This window comes from Sardina pilchardus, chromosome 12 (genome assembly GCF_963854185.1).
Source record: "Sardina pilchardus chromosome 12, fSarPil1.1, whole genome shotgun sequence".
NCBI classification, from domain to species: domain Eukaryota; kingdom Metazoa; phylum Chordata; class Actinopteri; order Clupeiformes; family Clupeidae; genus Sardina; species Sardina pilchardus.
This window is the reverse complement of record NC_085005.1, coordinates 34,203,003-34,218,002: the sequence shown is the minus strand read 5'-3', so window position 1 is coordinate 34,218,002 and position 15,000 is coordinate 34,203,003. Positions and strand designations below refer to the sequence as shown.

General features: G+C 47.0%; 2 protein-coding genes across 3 annotated transcripts in view; one reads left to right on the top strand and one right to left on the bottom strand.

Annotated features, from left to right (window-relative positions):
- The window catches only part of armt1 (acidic residue methyltransferase 1), a 19,661-nt gene extending 8,781 nt beyond the window's left edge, over window positions 1-10,880 (bottom strand). Inside the window, exon 1 of one of the 2 annotated variants that reach the window (XM_062550086.1) lies at window positions 10,282-10,880. Coding sequence is in view for 1 of the 2 variants with exons in the window: in XM_062550085.1 (XP_062406069.1) it covers window positions 458-519 (62 nt within the window). In the remaining variant the exon portion in view is untranslated. Of the gene's footprint in view, window positions 1-457; window positions 523-10,281 lie in introns of those variants that run through there. The other variant, XM_062550085.1, reaches the window with a different exon arrangement.
- A 155-nt stretch (window positions 10,881-11,035) lies between these two features.
- zbtb2b (zinc finger and BTB domain containing 2b) overlaps window positions 11,036-15,000 on the top strand; it is a gene marked incomplete in the record, with an annotated part of 16,142 nt that continues 12,177 nt past the window's right edge. The window contains 1 exon segment of the mRNA XM_062550175.1: window positions 11,036-11,489.

Below are 15,000 nucleotides of genomic sequence, written 5' to 3'. Positions count from 1 at the left end.
GCTACGGTTGTAAGTTGTGGAAAGTTGTCAAAATAGGCTACCAGGTGGGTTGACACTGTTGGCATGGCATGGCATGGCATGACATTAGAGAAGATATCCTCTCAGTAAAAGCTATAAGTCCGAGTAACGTTAACGTTAGCGGTTCGCAATGTTAGTGTAGACCAGACGTTGATCACACACAGGTCCCAAAATCATTAAATGCGATTATGACAACAAGACAGGCGCTCATTTCTCATTACCGTCCATCCTCACTAAGATCTACTCTGGCATCCGCAAACTAGATCCTACATACAGTACAGTAGAACTAGCTAGCTCTTGCTAGCGAGCTACCGTTACCAATTAGCAACCGGCAGTCTCATATTGCCAGTGAAAAGGGTATGACACTGGGGTTAAGTGCATGGCTATCAAACACTGTTGCAATACCAATGTTAAACCAAATAAATGGAAATAGGCATACCCCTCATATTTGGCTGACAGCGACGGCGGAGCCCCTGGAAATAAGACTAGATTTGCGTCCATGTTTACAACACCTGAGACCAAGAATCTCATAGCACCGCGTAGCGGCTAGGAGGACGTAATGACGTCCAAATACGCTATTGATTACACAGGCTCCCTATGACCATGCCCAGGCTTACCAGTTCCTACTGGGATCTCCGTATAACCATGCCCAGGCTTACCAGTTCCTACTGGGATCTCCGTATAACCATGCCCAGGATCTCCATCAACTTCTTGTTGTTTTATTGGTGGTTGTAATACATTTGGAATCATTATAATGCCATTACATTCATATCAATATTATAAATAACATTTCCAATGAAATAAGCAGAATTGGCCAACTGGTCTATCTGCTATATTGATAGATCATGGCGTCTTTGGCCCAAATAATGACGGAGGGGGAGGACAAGCTCTCCCATGCTACTCATCAGAATGCACTCAGGAACATACAGACATGCAGTTCTGATCCTAGTGAACACACCCCAGAATTTAGCCGACTGAACTCAACGGCTGAGCGCATCAGAAGCACATTGGTCCAGGAGTATTGATCTGAGTGTGGCGTGTGTGTGTGTATTGATCCGAGAGTGACTGTACTGATCAAGAGTATTGATCTGAAACAGACACAAAGAGACTTCCTGAGCCACCAGACCTCCTTCCTGTGGGCTCACGAGAGGGAGTCTGTGCTTTGTGGTTGTAGGTTGTGTGTGAGTGTGTGTGTTTGTTTGTGAGGTTGTGTGCATGCGCGTTTCATTGTGAGGTTGTGTGTGAGTGAGTGTATGTGTGTGTTATGAGGCTGTGTGTGACTGACTGTCATGAGACGGTGTGTGTGTGTGTGTGTGTGTGTGTGTGTGTGTATGCCGTAAGGTGTTTTGGTGTGTGTCGTGAGGCTAATGTGTCTGTATGATTTCTCTCCACTTTTCAGCATTCTAGCAGCAGTGTGTTTATTTTCCTCAGTCCTCACACTGAGGATGAGAACACAGAACACTCAGCTCCTTGAGGATGAGAACACGGAACACTCAGCTCCTTGAGGATAAGAACACGGAACACTCAGCTCCCAGGGTTGCCCACTTCGGGTGTTTTTTTTTTGGGGGGGGGGGGGGATAGATTCCGTCTATCACAGCAACTAAATACCATCGAAAAGATTGTGCTCTGTCAAGTGTCATTCATATCAGTGTGACTAACTTCATGAGTAATCCGATAGAGACAAATAGTGCGCATTTTATTCGCAGATAATTTCTCTGTGCTGAGAACGTTAGACAGATATTAGACCTATACACTAATCCAGCGAAACACGGAAGTAACACAGCGCCGCCATTACTGCGTGGCTGGCTGCTAAGAAATTAGCCCGTTGGTTCCATAGGCGGCTGTTGCAGAGGTTAGCTGTCATTAATACACGTCTTAATACCTTATGTTGTTAATAAATTACCTTCATCAGTAAGTTTTGGCACAGTCTGACATCATTGATCCAATGTTCCCTTTCACCTAACATTTTCTTTCATGAGCAGGATCTCTTGTTTGACATTCTCTGCCAGGATGCTTTCATTGAAAAGCACAGGCAAGTGTCACTCGTCACACTTGCAGGCACGCAGTAATGGCGATATTCAAGATGGCAGCGCCCATAAAGTTCGCGCTGGATTAGTGTATACCTGCTGCTGATCTAAAGAGCCTAAACATGCCTTAACTTCGTCTTCTGCCTACAATGCTCTGCTGTGGTCTAGTCACCAACGGGTTGAAGAAAATAAGAATGGATTTTGGTGTGACATTGCTTGTCTGAGGATGAGAACACAGAACACTCAGCTCCCTGAGAATGAGAACACAGAACACTCAGCTCCTTGAGGATGAGAACACAGAACACTCAGCTCCCTGAGAATGAGAACACAGAACACTCAGCTCCTTGAGGATGAGAACACAGAACACTCAGCTCCCTGAGGATGAGAACACAGAACACTCAGCTCCCTGAGAATGAGAACACAGAACACTCAGCTCCTTAGGATGAGAACACAGAACACTCAGCTCCCTGAGAATGAGAACACAGAACACTCAGCTCCTTGAGGATGAGAACACAGAACACTCAGCTCCCTGAGAATGAGAACACAGAACACTCAGCTCCCTGAGGATGAGAACACAGAACACTCAGCTCCCTGAGAATGAGAACACAGAACACTCAGCTCCTTAGGATGAGAACACAGAACACTCAGCTCCTTAGGATGAGAACACAGAACACTCAGCTCCTTAGGATGAGAACACAGAACACTCAGCTCCCTGAGAATGAGAACACAGAACACTCAGCTCCCTGAGGATGAGAACACAGAACACTCAGCTCCCTGAGAATGAGAACACAGAACACTCAGCTCCCTGAGGATGAGAACACAGAACACTCAGCTCCCTGAGGATGAGAACATAGAGGATGAGAACTGAGATCTCATTTACATTTCTTTACATTTATTCATTATAAACACACACACACACACACACACACACACATACACACACACACACACACACACACACACACACACACGTACACAGTGACTTAGGCCTAGATCTGTCAATTATATCACTGTCACCAGGGCAACGTGGGGTTAAGTGTCTTGCCCAAGTGCACAACGGTGGAAGCCAGGAAGTCAACCGACAACTTTTCAGCCTACTGCATGCTAGCCCAGCTCTATAGCCACCACACTACCACTACTGCACGCTAGCCCAGCTCTATAGCCACTACCACTACTGCATGCTAGCCCAGCTCTATAGCCACCACACTACCACTACTGCATGCTAGCCCAGCTAGCCATCACACTACCACCTACTGCACGCTAGCCCAGCTCTATAACCACCACACTACCACTACTGCATGCTAGCCCAGCTCTATAGCCACCACACTACCACTACTGCATGCTAGCCCAGCTCTATAGCCACCACACTACCACTACTGCATGCTAGCCCAGCTTTATAGCCACCACACTACCACTACTGCATGCTAGCCCAGCTCTATAGCCACCACACTACCACTACTGCATGCTAGCCCAGCTCTATAGCCACCACACTACCACTACTGCACGCTAGCCCAGCTTTATAGCCACCACACTACCACCTACTGCATGCTAGCCCAGCTCTATAGCCACCACACTACCACTACTGCATGCTAGCCCAGCTAGCCATCACACTACCACCTACTGCACGCTAGCCCAGCTCTATAACCACCACACTACCACTACTGCATGCTAGCCCAGCTCTATAGCCACCACACTACCACTACTGCATGCTAGCCCAGCTCTATAGCCACCACACTACCACTACTGCATGCTAGCCCAGCTTTATAGCCACCACACTACCACCTACTGCATGCTAGCCCAGCTCTATAGCCACCACACTACTACCTACTGCATGCTAGCCCAGCTCTATAGCCACCACACTACCACCTACTGCATGCTAGCCCAGCTCTATAGCCATCACACTACCACCTACTGCACGCTAGCCCAGCTAGCCATCACACTACCACCTGCTGCATGCTAGCCCAGCTCTATAGCCATCACACTACCACCTACTGCACGCTAGCCCAGCTAGCCATCACACTACCACCTACTGCATGCTAGCCCAGCTCTAGCCATCACACTACCACCTACTGCATGCTAGCCCAGCTCCACCACACTACCACCAACTCCATATGCTAGCCCAGCTCTATAGCCACCACACTACCACCTACTGCATGCTAGCCCAGCTCTATAACCACCACACTACCACCTACTGCATGCTAGCCCAGCTCCACCACACTACCACCTACTGCATGCTAGCCCAGCTCTATAGCCACCACACTACCACCTACTGCACGCTAGCCCAGCTCTATAACCACCACACTACCACCTACTGCATGCTAGCCCAGCTCCACCACACTACCACCTACTGCATGCTAGCCCAGCTCTATAACCACCACACTACTACCTGCTGCACGCTAGACCAGCTCTATAACCACCACACTACCACCTACTGCATGCTAGCCCAGCTCTATAGCCACCACACTACCACTACTGCATGCTAGCCCAGCTCTATAGCCACCACACTACCACCTGCTGCATGCTAGCCCAGCTCTATAGCCACCACACTACTACCTGCTGCACGCTAGCCCAGCTAGCCACCACGCTACCACCTACTGCACGCTAGCCCAGCTCTATAGCCATCACACTACCACCTACTGCACGCTAGCCCAGCTCCACCACACTACCACCTACTGCACGCTAGCCCAGCTCTATAGCCATCACATTACCACCTACTGCACGCTAGCCCAGCTCTATAGCCACCACACTACTACCTACTGCACGCTAGCCCAGCTCTATAGCCACCACACTACTACCTACTGCACGCTAGCCCAGCTCTATAACCACCACACTACCAGCTGCTGCACGCTAGCCCAGCTCTATAGCCACCACACTACCACTACTGCATGCTAGCCCAGCTCTATAGCCACCACACTACCACTACTGCATGCTAGCCCAGCTCTATAGCCACCACACTACCACCTGCTGCATGCTAGACCAGCTCCACCACACTACCACCTACTGCACGCTAGCCCAGCTCTATAGCCATCACACTACCACCTACTGCACGCTAGCCCAGCTCTATAGCCACCACACTACTACCTACTGCACGCTAGCCCAGCTCTATAGCCACCACACTACTACCTACTGCACGCTAGCCCAGCTCTATAACCACCACACTACCAGCTGCTGCACGCTAGCCCAGCTCTATAGCCACCACACTACCACTACTGCATGCTAGCCCAGCTCTATAGCCACCACACTACCACTACTGCACGCTAGCCCAGCTAGCCACCACACTACCACCTGCTGCATGCTAGCCCAGCTAGCCATCACACTACTACCTGCTGCATGCTAGACCAGCTCTATAGCCACCACACTACCACTACTGCATGCTAGCCCAGCTCCACCACACTACCACCTACTGCACGCTAGCCCAGCTCTATAACCACCACACTACTACCTACTGCATGCTAGCCCAGCTCTATAACCACCACACTACTACCTACTGCATGCTAGCCCAGCTCTATAGCCACCACACTACCACCTACTGCACGCTAGCCCAGCTCTAGCCATCACACTACCACTACTGCACGCTAGCCCAGCTCTATAACCACCACACTACCACCTACTGCATGCTAGCCCAGCTCTATAGCCACCACACTACCACCTACTGCATGCTAGCCCAGCTCTATAGCCACCACACTACCACCTACTGCATGCTAGCCCAGCTCTATAGCCACCACACTACCACCTGCTGCACGCTAGCCCAGCTCCATAACCACCACACTACCACCTACTGCATGCTAGCCCAGCTCCATAACCACCACACTACCACCTACTGCATGCTAGCCCAGCTCCATAACCACCACACTACCACCTACTGCACGCTAGCCCAGCTCCATAACCACCACACTACCACCTACTGCATGCTAGCCCAGCTCTATAACCACCACACTACCACTACTGCATGCTAGCCCAGCTCTATAGCCACCACACTACCACCTACTGCACGCTAGCCCAGCTATCCATCACACTACCACCTACTGCATGCTAGCCCAGCTCTATAACCACCACACTACTACCTACTGCATGCTAGCCCAGCTCTATAACCACCACACTACCACCTGCTGCATGCTAGCCCAGCTCTATAGAGAATGGGAATGTGACGTCGCGGACATTTCGCGGTTGCGCCGCGGTGGCGTCTGGGATACATGCGTGAGGCCACTTGTACGCTGCTGCCAATGCTGTACCATTGTAAACATCGTAAAACATTGCTAACTCGCTGTTTCTAACACTGTTTTTCACACATCATGGGACGAACCTGTTGTTTTGTTTGATGTAACGTCCGTGCCCACGATCGTCAGGTAAAAAAAATCAACAACGGAGTGTCTTTGTATTACTTTCAGGGTCTCACGTCCACTCTCCAGACGGTCTGTCATAGGGATCCATGTTCCCGATCAAAGATAATTTTCTATATAACGTTTCCTCGCGTCTGGCAGGAGCTTGTCTCTGTACGGTCCATTACTACTTCTACTACTAGTTTTTAGCATAGTAGCCTAAATGTTTACATCTAGTGTTACTGTTTAGGCTAGCCGATCTTGTTCGAAATATCATAGGTTTCCATAGGTTTCTTGTTTATAATTCGCGCCGCGGCCTCACCTAATGGAGGAAAACGCCCCTTTTGTCCCAGAATGCACTGCGCCGCTAACTTCCGTTCCCATTCTCTATAGCCACCACACAACTACCTACTGCATGCTAGCCCAGCTCTATAGCCACCATGCTACCACCTACTGCATGCTAGCCCAGCTCTATAGCCACCACACTACCACCTACTGCACGCTAGCCCAGCTCTATAGCCACCACACTACCACCTGCTGCATGCTAGCCCATAGACATAGAACGCTAGACAGAGCAACCGACGTTCTGGCCAATGGAAGCAAACGAGACGCGAGGCGGCCATCTTGGAAAGGTGATTAATTCCACTCCGTGTAATCGCTTTGGCTGGAGAAATTAATTGTCAGACCATTTTAGTAATAATTCCTCACTACATACCACAAATTTTCACGTTTCTTTTTTGTCATGTGCAAATCTATGCTAAAGGACACACGATTATCTGGTTTTAGAGCAAAATGTTGCACATTTTGTGATTAAAGCTGTGTTTTGACCCACTGTACCATACATCACTCACCTTAATATACTAAATTGCTCAAGGGATATCACCGGGCATCCTCTTAAATCTTAAAGAGGTACCCCAAGCCTACTAGATTCTGCAAAAAAAAAAAAAAAAAAACCTTTTACCGACAAAACCAGGTTTACCTAAATTATGGCATTTGGCTGCCAGACTATTATAAGGGGGGAAAGGAGAAAGATGGGAGGGAATCCTATTGAATCCTGGTTGAGACAAATGCAGAGAGCAGATTTATTTATTTATTTTGGATATGGATAATAGTTCATTAGCTGCAATCCTTTGTTTGTTTTATTATGGTTATAGTTATTTAGCAGACGCCTTTGTCCAAAGCGACATACAAATAAATAACTCAAATTAAATTAAACAGTGAATAATTACAAAAATAGGGAGAATAGTAGGCCTAATATCATCAATAAAACTGTATAAAACAGTTGAAATGTTATCATTCACACTACACTGTTATAGGCCTATATTTCATTCAGCTTGCCATAAACCTATTGCAAGGTCATGCATTGCCTGTTGGATTCAACTGCAACTCCATAAAAAGGTCATAGTAAATACAGCACACCAGATTTTAATAAAACAATTTAATTAAGTTTTTTTTAAACTGCTGTAATAACACTGGGATGATTATTAAACATTACATACACACACACACACACACACACACAGGTGAGGTGATTTGTTTCAACCATGTATGATGCCTGGCTAGATAAACTTAACTTGTGACAGTACTAAATCTTTAGTAGGCTAAGCTACAATCTATTACAGTTTTTGCCCGTTGCTTGAACACATTTTGCAAAACTTCGCTCACTGTGCCAAAACTCTACACATAAGTAAACAGAACACCACACTAGGAAATATACCTTTCACGTCTATGTCAAATTGAAACTCTACTATCAGTACCTAAACTCTGCTATGAAAACCTAACAATCCTTTGTCAAAATGTAACTCTGGTGAAAAAATAAAACACGCTTGCGTCATATGCATACACTTTCAGATCAGGAGGAACACACTAGTCTACTTTATATAAAACACCTTGCTGGAATACATTTAGCAAAACTGTAACCGCTCATTGTGCCAAAATCCTACACAGCAAACATGACACAACACTGGGAACTATACCATTCACATCACTATTTATAATGGCTAAACTGAAAGCTTTTTGTAGCTGGCTGATTGGTGTTCAGTTTTGCAAGTAAGTGCCTTCAAGTGTGTATTTGAGTGGTTGCAATTGCCCGATGTGTTTTGTATTTTGGTTACATGTGTTTTCCGAATGGCGCCCTGAGATTTCATTTTTGAACAAAGTGCCTTATGTATGAAATAGATAGTATGCAGGACCAAGTGTGTTGCATAATTGCTTAAGGTATGGGTACATGTGTTTGAGGTATGGTACAAAAAGCTCCAAGTTGTGTTACTTTAGTCTAAGCATTGGTCTATAGTGCAACAGGCAAAAACTGTAAAATGCACTAGAATGCAGGAAATGGCAAACAGCAGAGGAGCAGGTGGACACTGGGTAGAGGACAGTGGAGGAGCAGGTGGACACTGGGCAGCAGAGGACAGCGGAGGAGCAGGTGGACACTGGGCAGCAGAGGACAGCGGAGGAGCAGGTGGACACTGGACAGCGGAGGAGCAGGTGGACGCTGGGCAGCGGAGGAGCAGTTGAACGCTGGGCAGCGGAGGAGCAGGTGGACGCTGGGTAGAGGACAGTGGAGGAGCAGGTGGACGCTGGCAGCGGAGGAGCAGGTGGACGCTGGGCAGCGGAGGAGCAGCTGAACGCTGGGCAGCGGAGGAGCAGTTGAACGCTAGTCAGCGGAGGAGCCGTTCAAACTCTCTGCAGTCCTGTATACTCATGGCCCTGCTTTGGTACAATGTCCATCTTAAGATCTGAAATGTTATGAGGAAAAGATGAATTAGTCAAGCAAGTTATTAAGCAAGGAATTTAATAAAGAGAGTGATAGAGAGTAACAATAACATGATGTATATGACTTTAAAAGTACAAATTTTCTCTTACCTTATGGTCTACTCAGTGACACAGTGTGTGTGTGTGTGTGTGTGTGTGGGTGGGTGTGTGTGTACTGCTCATATTACACAGAAGTAAGGCCAGTCAGTACTTATGAGGTAAACACTGAGGGTCTAGGAACAACAGTCGACAGCTAGTCAATTCAGATGTAATAGTTCAACACTAATCCCAATATTACCCCCCTCCAGGTGTCAAGTAAGGTTGGAAAGGGGTTTTCACGCATTTTGTATTACACAACATTGCATTGGAAAGCTATACTGTACTAGCCACTGTCCATCTGATTGTCTAACGTTAGCTGCTGACTGTATGTTATCTTACTATTATATTATTTCAACATCTCTTGTTCCTTTATTGCTTCTGTAATCTCGGCTTCATTGAAAATGAGGGCTACCCTCAATGACTCTTCGAGAATAAATAAAGGTTGAATGAATGAATGAATGAATGAATGACTAAGTTGCTAACATTAACGTTAGCTGCTGACTAAAGTTGCTAGCTAACAACGCCCCCCACCCCCAACTCAATGTGGACTGAAATGTTTACTCCTATTGGCTTTTACAATATTTAACTTCAATTACTTACTTCTACTTATGATGTTCAAATATGTCATGTTTAATCAGTTTCATTGCCAAGCAATTCTAGCTAGTTGTACTCTTGTGTTAACCTAGAACGATCAATAGTGCTAGCTGTTAACGATGTCAGCATCTTTAACTCTGTGGTAGCTATCGATAATATGATAATATGCTGTTACAAAATACAAACAATAGCACAGTAATGTTAAATCTTACTTGTGAAGTTATCTTGTTTTCCTCATCTCTGCCGTTCGCTCGTTTGAGTAGGAGTATGCAGCACACCAGCCCGGAATCCTGTATCTTCCGTATGTGTTGTCTCTCGACGTTCACCTCTCCAAGATGGCGGCCGTATTTCTCGCGTCTCAGCAGCCAATGCTCCGTCTAGCGTTCTATGTCTATGTGCTAGCCCAGCTCTATAACCACCACACTACCACCTACTGCATGCTAACCACCTACTGCATGCTATACACTCACATTGCCTGAGTTTACACTAGCCGTGAGGTGACCACGTGACACTCGTGCTCCAGACTTCCAGCCCACTGTAGGGCGATAAAGAAACAGGACGATTCATCCTCAGGTCCAGCTCATGTGCTCAAGTCAATTAATGATAAAGAAACAGGACGATTCATCCTCAGGTCCAGCTCATGTGCTCAAGTCAATTAATTATCAAAGCATAACTGACTCATACGTGTACACATAGGGATTTGTGTAAAATCACATGTATTTTTATATTACTAACCTAATAATTCGACCTAATATGGTTTCCATTTAGTTCAGTTTTGCATTTTACCAAAAACAGGCCACTTAGACACCAAGAAACAGGCTTAATTCAGGTCAAATAGATATTTATGTCGCCAATTCTTCTGTATGCCACAGTCACCATCAATAGTTTTCAAGTTTCTAACTATGCAGAATTCCGCTGACTACGGCCTAGCATGTCAGTCCATAGCAAAGGACCCCTTTAATCCTGTCTGAATCGGTTCAATGGTGTCTGTTGATTGTCTGTTGAAATTGCGAGTAGCCTAAGACCTGTAAACGCCAAATATGATCTTTTCAAGAACATTAAACATACACTTTTGAAAACAAAACAATAGCTGCATTGAAAAACGTTGTATGACTAACCCCCATTATCAGCCTGCAGCCCTGCCTCTAAAAAGGCACGCGCCTAACGTTAAGCAAGTTTGTTATGGGAAACCGATAACCGCAGCAAGCAACCGAAAATGCAAATTGTGGGGCTTGTTTAACTAACGACTCGGCGTTATCTGTTCGGGTGGGGGTTGGGGAAGGCGACCCCGGGCTGTTTTCCCTCTAAATCGGTTTATGTTTAACTTGCTCGAACGGGAGATTAAATAAATTACCATACAATATCCTACGCGCCCACATCGGTACCCCGCTTCTGGCTAAACACCGCGGCGAACAATTCACTCCAACCGGGGACGCATTTGGCGGCAGATAACGTTAAGACGACTTGTTTGGGCGCCCCGTGCAGTGGGTTTTACAACTGCTGTTTTAAGTGCTTTTAGACAGTCATGTGATTGTAACGTAACCCGACCGGAAAACACCGACGACCATCGCCGCCAATGCTGCGTTTGAGAGGAACAGAGCAGCTGCGAGCCCAACGGACAAGTCCCCCGGTAACAAACAACAACACGGCTAACTCAGGATAGACGCTGCGTAACAAGGTAAGGGTGCGGGTGTTTTGTCTTTTTCAATTCCCGGCGTACACCACCATGCTTTGTTTACGGTTTAGATATTTCTATCACTTTGAAGTTTGAGACATTTATTCGGTGACCACCCCTTCCCCCCCGTGTGTGTGTGTGTGTGTCCATTTCATGAGCCACCGTTTATTTTCGCTTCACGTCGCTCAGCAGTCGGAAGGGTAGGCGCTAGCCTCCGTTGCTGTTCGGTAGGGATCCAAGCGCTGCTCTCTGAAAACGGGTTGTGTGGGGCCGTTATCTACGAGGAAAGCTTGACTTGTTGGCGAAAGCTGGCGTGTTTAGCCTGTTCGGCATATTTCTCTTAAAGGTTTATTTTTTATTTGCGAAGCAAGCAGACGGACTGCGGAAGTGGTTTGACTCTGCGGGAGATCTGTGGGGTCCACGTGTCTACGTTGTGGGCGGTACTATGGCAGGCGACACACTAGTTTGGCACATTAGTGGCCTAACTGTGTTTCTGGGGTCGGAATGGTTATAACGTTTATTATTTGCCAGTAATGTTTTGAAACTGGGTACCAGATTTTCGGTTAAGCCAGGGAGGAATTACAGGCATTCCGTTTTTTTTCCAGATTGGGTTGTGAAACATATTCATTGATAATTGTACAATTCTGTGACTTTGAAGGCTGTTTTAGGAGATTCAGAGATTTGGTCGCAGTGTTGACCTGCTCCCCACACACACACACACACACACACACACACACACACGCCTTCTCTCTTTCTCTCTCTCTCTCTCACACACACACACACACACACACACACACACACACACACAGTGTTGACCAGCTCCATGTCTATGTTGCTGTGAGAAGTTACGTTACTTTATCTGTCCCCCAATGGGGCAATTTGTTGTGCAGCAATAGTACAGAACACACACACACACACACACACACACAGTTAAGAGGTCGCCTACCTTGCAGGCATATTTAAAAAACAATACAAATAGAAGAAGGGTGTTCTCTCTCTCTCTCTCTCACACACACACACACACAGACACACGCACACACACACACACACACACACACACACACACACACACACACACACACACACACACACACACACATACACACACACACCAGTTGATTAAAGGAATGGTATCAGTGCTTCTTTCTGCAACACTAACCCTGCCGTTTTATAGCTTTAAATGTGTGTGTGTATGTGTGTATGTGTGTGTGTGTGTGTGTGTGTGTGTGTGTGTGGGCAACTGTAACACACCATGTTCTGATTGGTTGCCCCAGGAATGCTGATGACATGGAGCTGGTCATGTGACACAGAGCCTGCAGCCCTGCTGTGACCCTTGACCCCCCTGGGGCACTGACAGCAAGGCAGCCCAGCTGTGTGTGTTGGGGGGGGGGGGGGGTCCTATCACCTGAGCTTTTAGTGAATATGTGTGTGTGTGTGTGCGCGTGCATTCCTAACAGTGTTTTGAGTCTGTCTTGGTCCCCTTGGTGAGGTGTGTGTGTGTTTGTGTGTGTGTGTGTGTGTGTGTGTGTGCGCGCATTGTGTTTACGTTCCCCAGTACACACAGACAGGACATCAACACAGATGAACAGCTAAAGCCAAACTTGATTTGCAAGACCATAAAGCACGCACGCACGCACGCACGCACGCACGCACGCACGCACGCACGCACGCACGCACGCTAAGACACCATGAGGAGCACACACACACACACACACAACGCAGACACAAACACACAACACACAACACACAACACACAAACACACAACACACAACACACAACACACAACACACACACGCACGCACGCACGCACGCACGCACGCACGCACGCACGCACGCACGCTAAGACACCATGAGGAGCACACACACACACACACACACAACGCAGACACAAACACACAACACACAACACACAACACACAACACACACACACACACACACACACACACACACACACACACACACACACACACACACACACACACACACACACACACACACAACGCAGACACAAACACACAACACACACACACACACACGCACATTAAGGCAGTAGGAGGCCAGGATATAAGCATCTTGCCATAGACCTTAAAGAAATGGACAAACAGACTCCGCTGTTCTCAAACGGGAGGGGGCTCCGTTTACTTTCCATCGTACTGCGCAGACTCGTACTCACTTCTTGACGTTAGCCATCCTGCACATTGCTGTAACTCTGTCTGATAGACATTCGTTTTTAATATTATTATTATGTTTACTTGCCTCTAGGTAATGCTTTACCCTATCAAACAGCTGGCTACCGTAGGCTACACACTTTTTCACTGATCTTGCGAAGGACTTTCCGTCATGGTTTTCGTGCAGGCTGGATTGAGCTCTTACAGCCAATTCACTGAGCTTCTTATCCAAACATTACGGGAAATGCGACGTCGAACGTTAGCTTCCCTCCAACCGACATGCTAACTATACTTCTTTACGGGAAACCAACGTCACAGTATATACGGGGAAGACGTGAATAAGTTTTGCCTTCGATACCCTATATAGAATACACAGAAGCTATAAGGGCGACCCAGGGCACATACATGAAGTTATGGGATCGCAAAAAAATCTGCAATCTATGGCCGTCCTATGGGGGTTAGCAGAGCGTTGATCAGCAGCTCAATCCGTGTTTCTACTTCCTGCCCCCATGCATCTTGCTCCAATATTGACTTCAAAAGGGAAACATGTCATTCATAAGCACAAGTGTAAATCACTGTTATAACCAGTTGCCTATAGCAATGGCACTACACACACACACACACACACACACTGTGTGTGTGTGTGTGTGTGTGCTGGATGGGATAGTGTGTGTGTGTGTGTGTGTGTGTGTGTGTGTGTGTGTGTCCTGAGTCCCTCTCGTCTCACAGTCTTCCTGTCCGATGTGAACAATTAACTGCTGTGTCTATAGATGCTCTCATCCAACACACACACACACACACACACACACACACACACACAACACACACACACACACACACACACACACACACAGACTCTATCCCATCCAGCACGAACACACTATCCCATCCAACACACACACACACACACACACACACCACACACACACACACACACACACACACACACTATCCCATCCAGCCAAGAGCTTTGAGCAGTGATTGTATTTGATTTTTATTGATTGCTGATGATTTTTATTGATTGGTGTTAATTGTTATTGTTTTGGCTCACTGTTGTTTCATCTAGGCCTGACAGCAACGTGTGTGTGTGTGTGTGTGTGTGTGTGTGTGTGTGTGTGTGTTGTGTGTGTAGGCTAGCTCAGAAAATTTGAGGTGTTTGTGGAGACGGCTAGCTCCGCTAGAGTGATGTTGGAGGCCTCCAAGTCCTTCTTGTGAGTGTGTGTCTGTGTGTGTGTGTGTGTGTGTGTGTGTGTGTGTGTGTGTGTGTGTGTGTGCTAGTGCTAGAGAGGTCTTCTCGTGTGTTGCTTTGTGGTCAACTGCACACAGGAAACAGACCCTCCAATG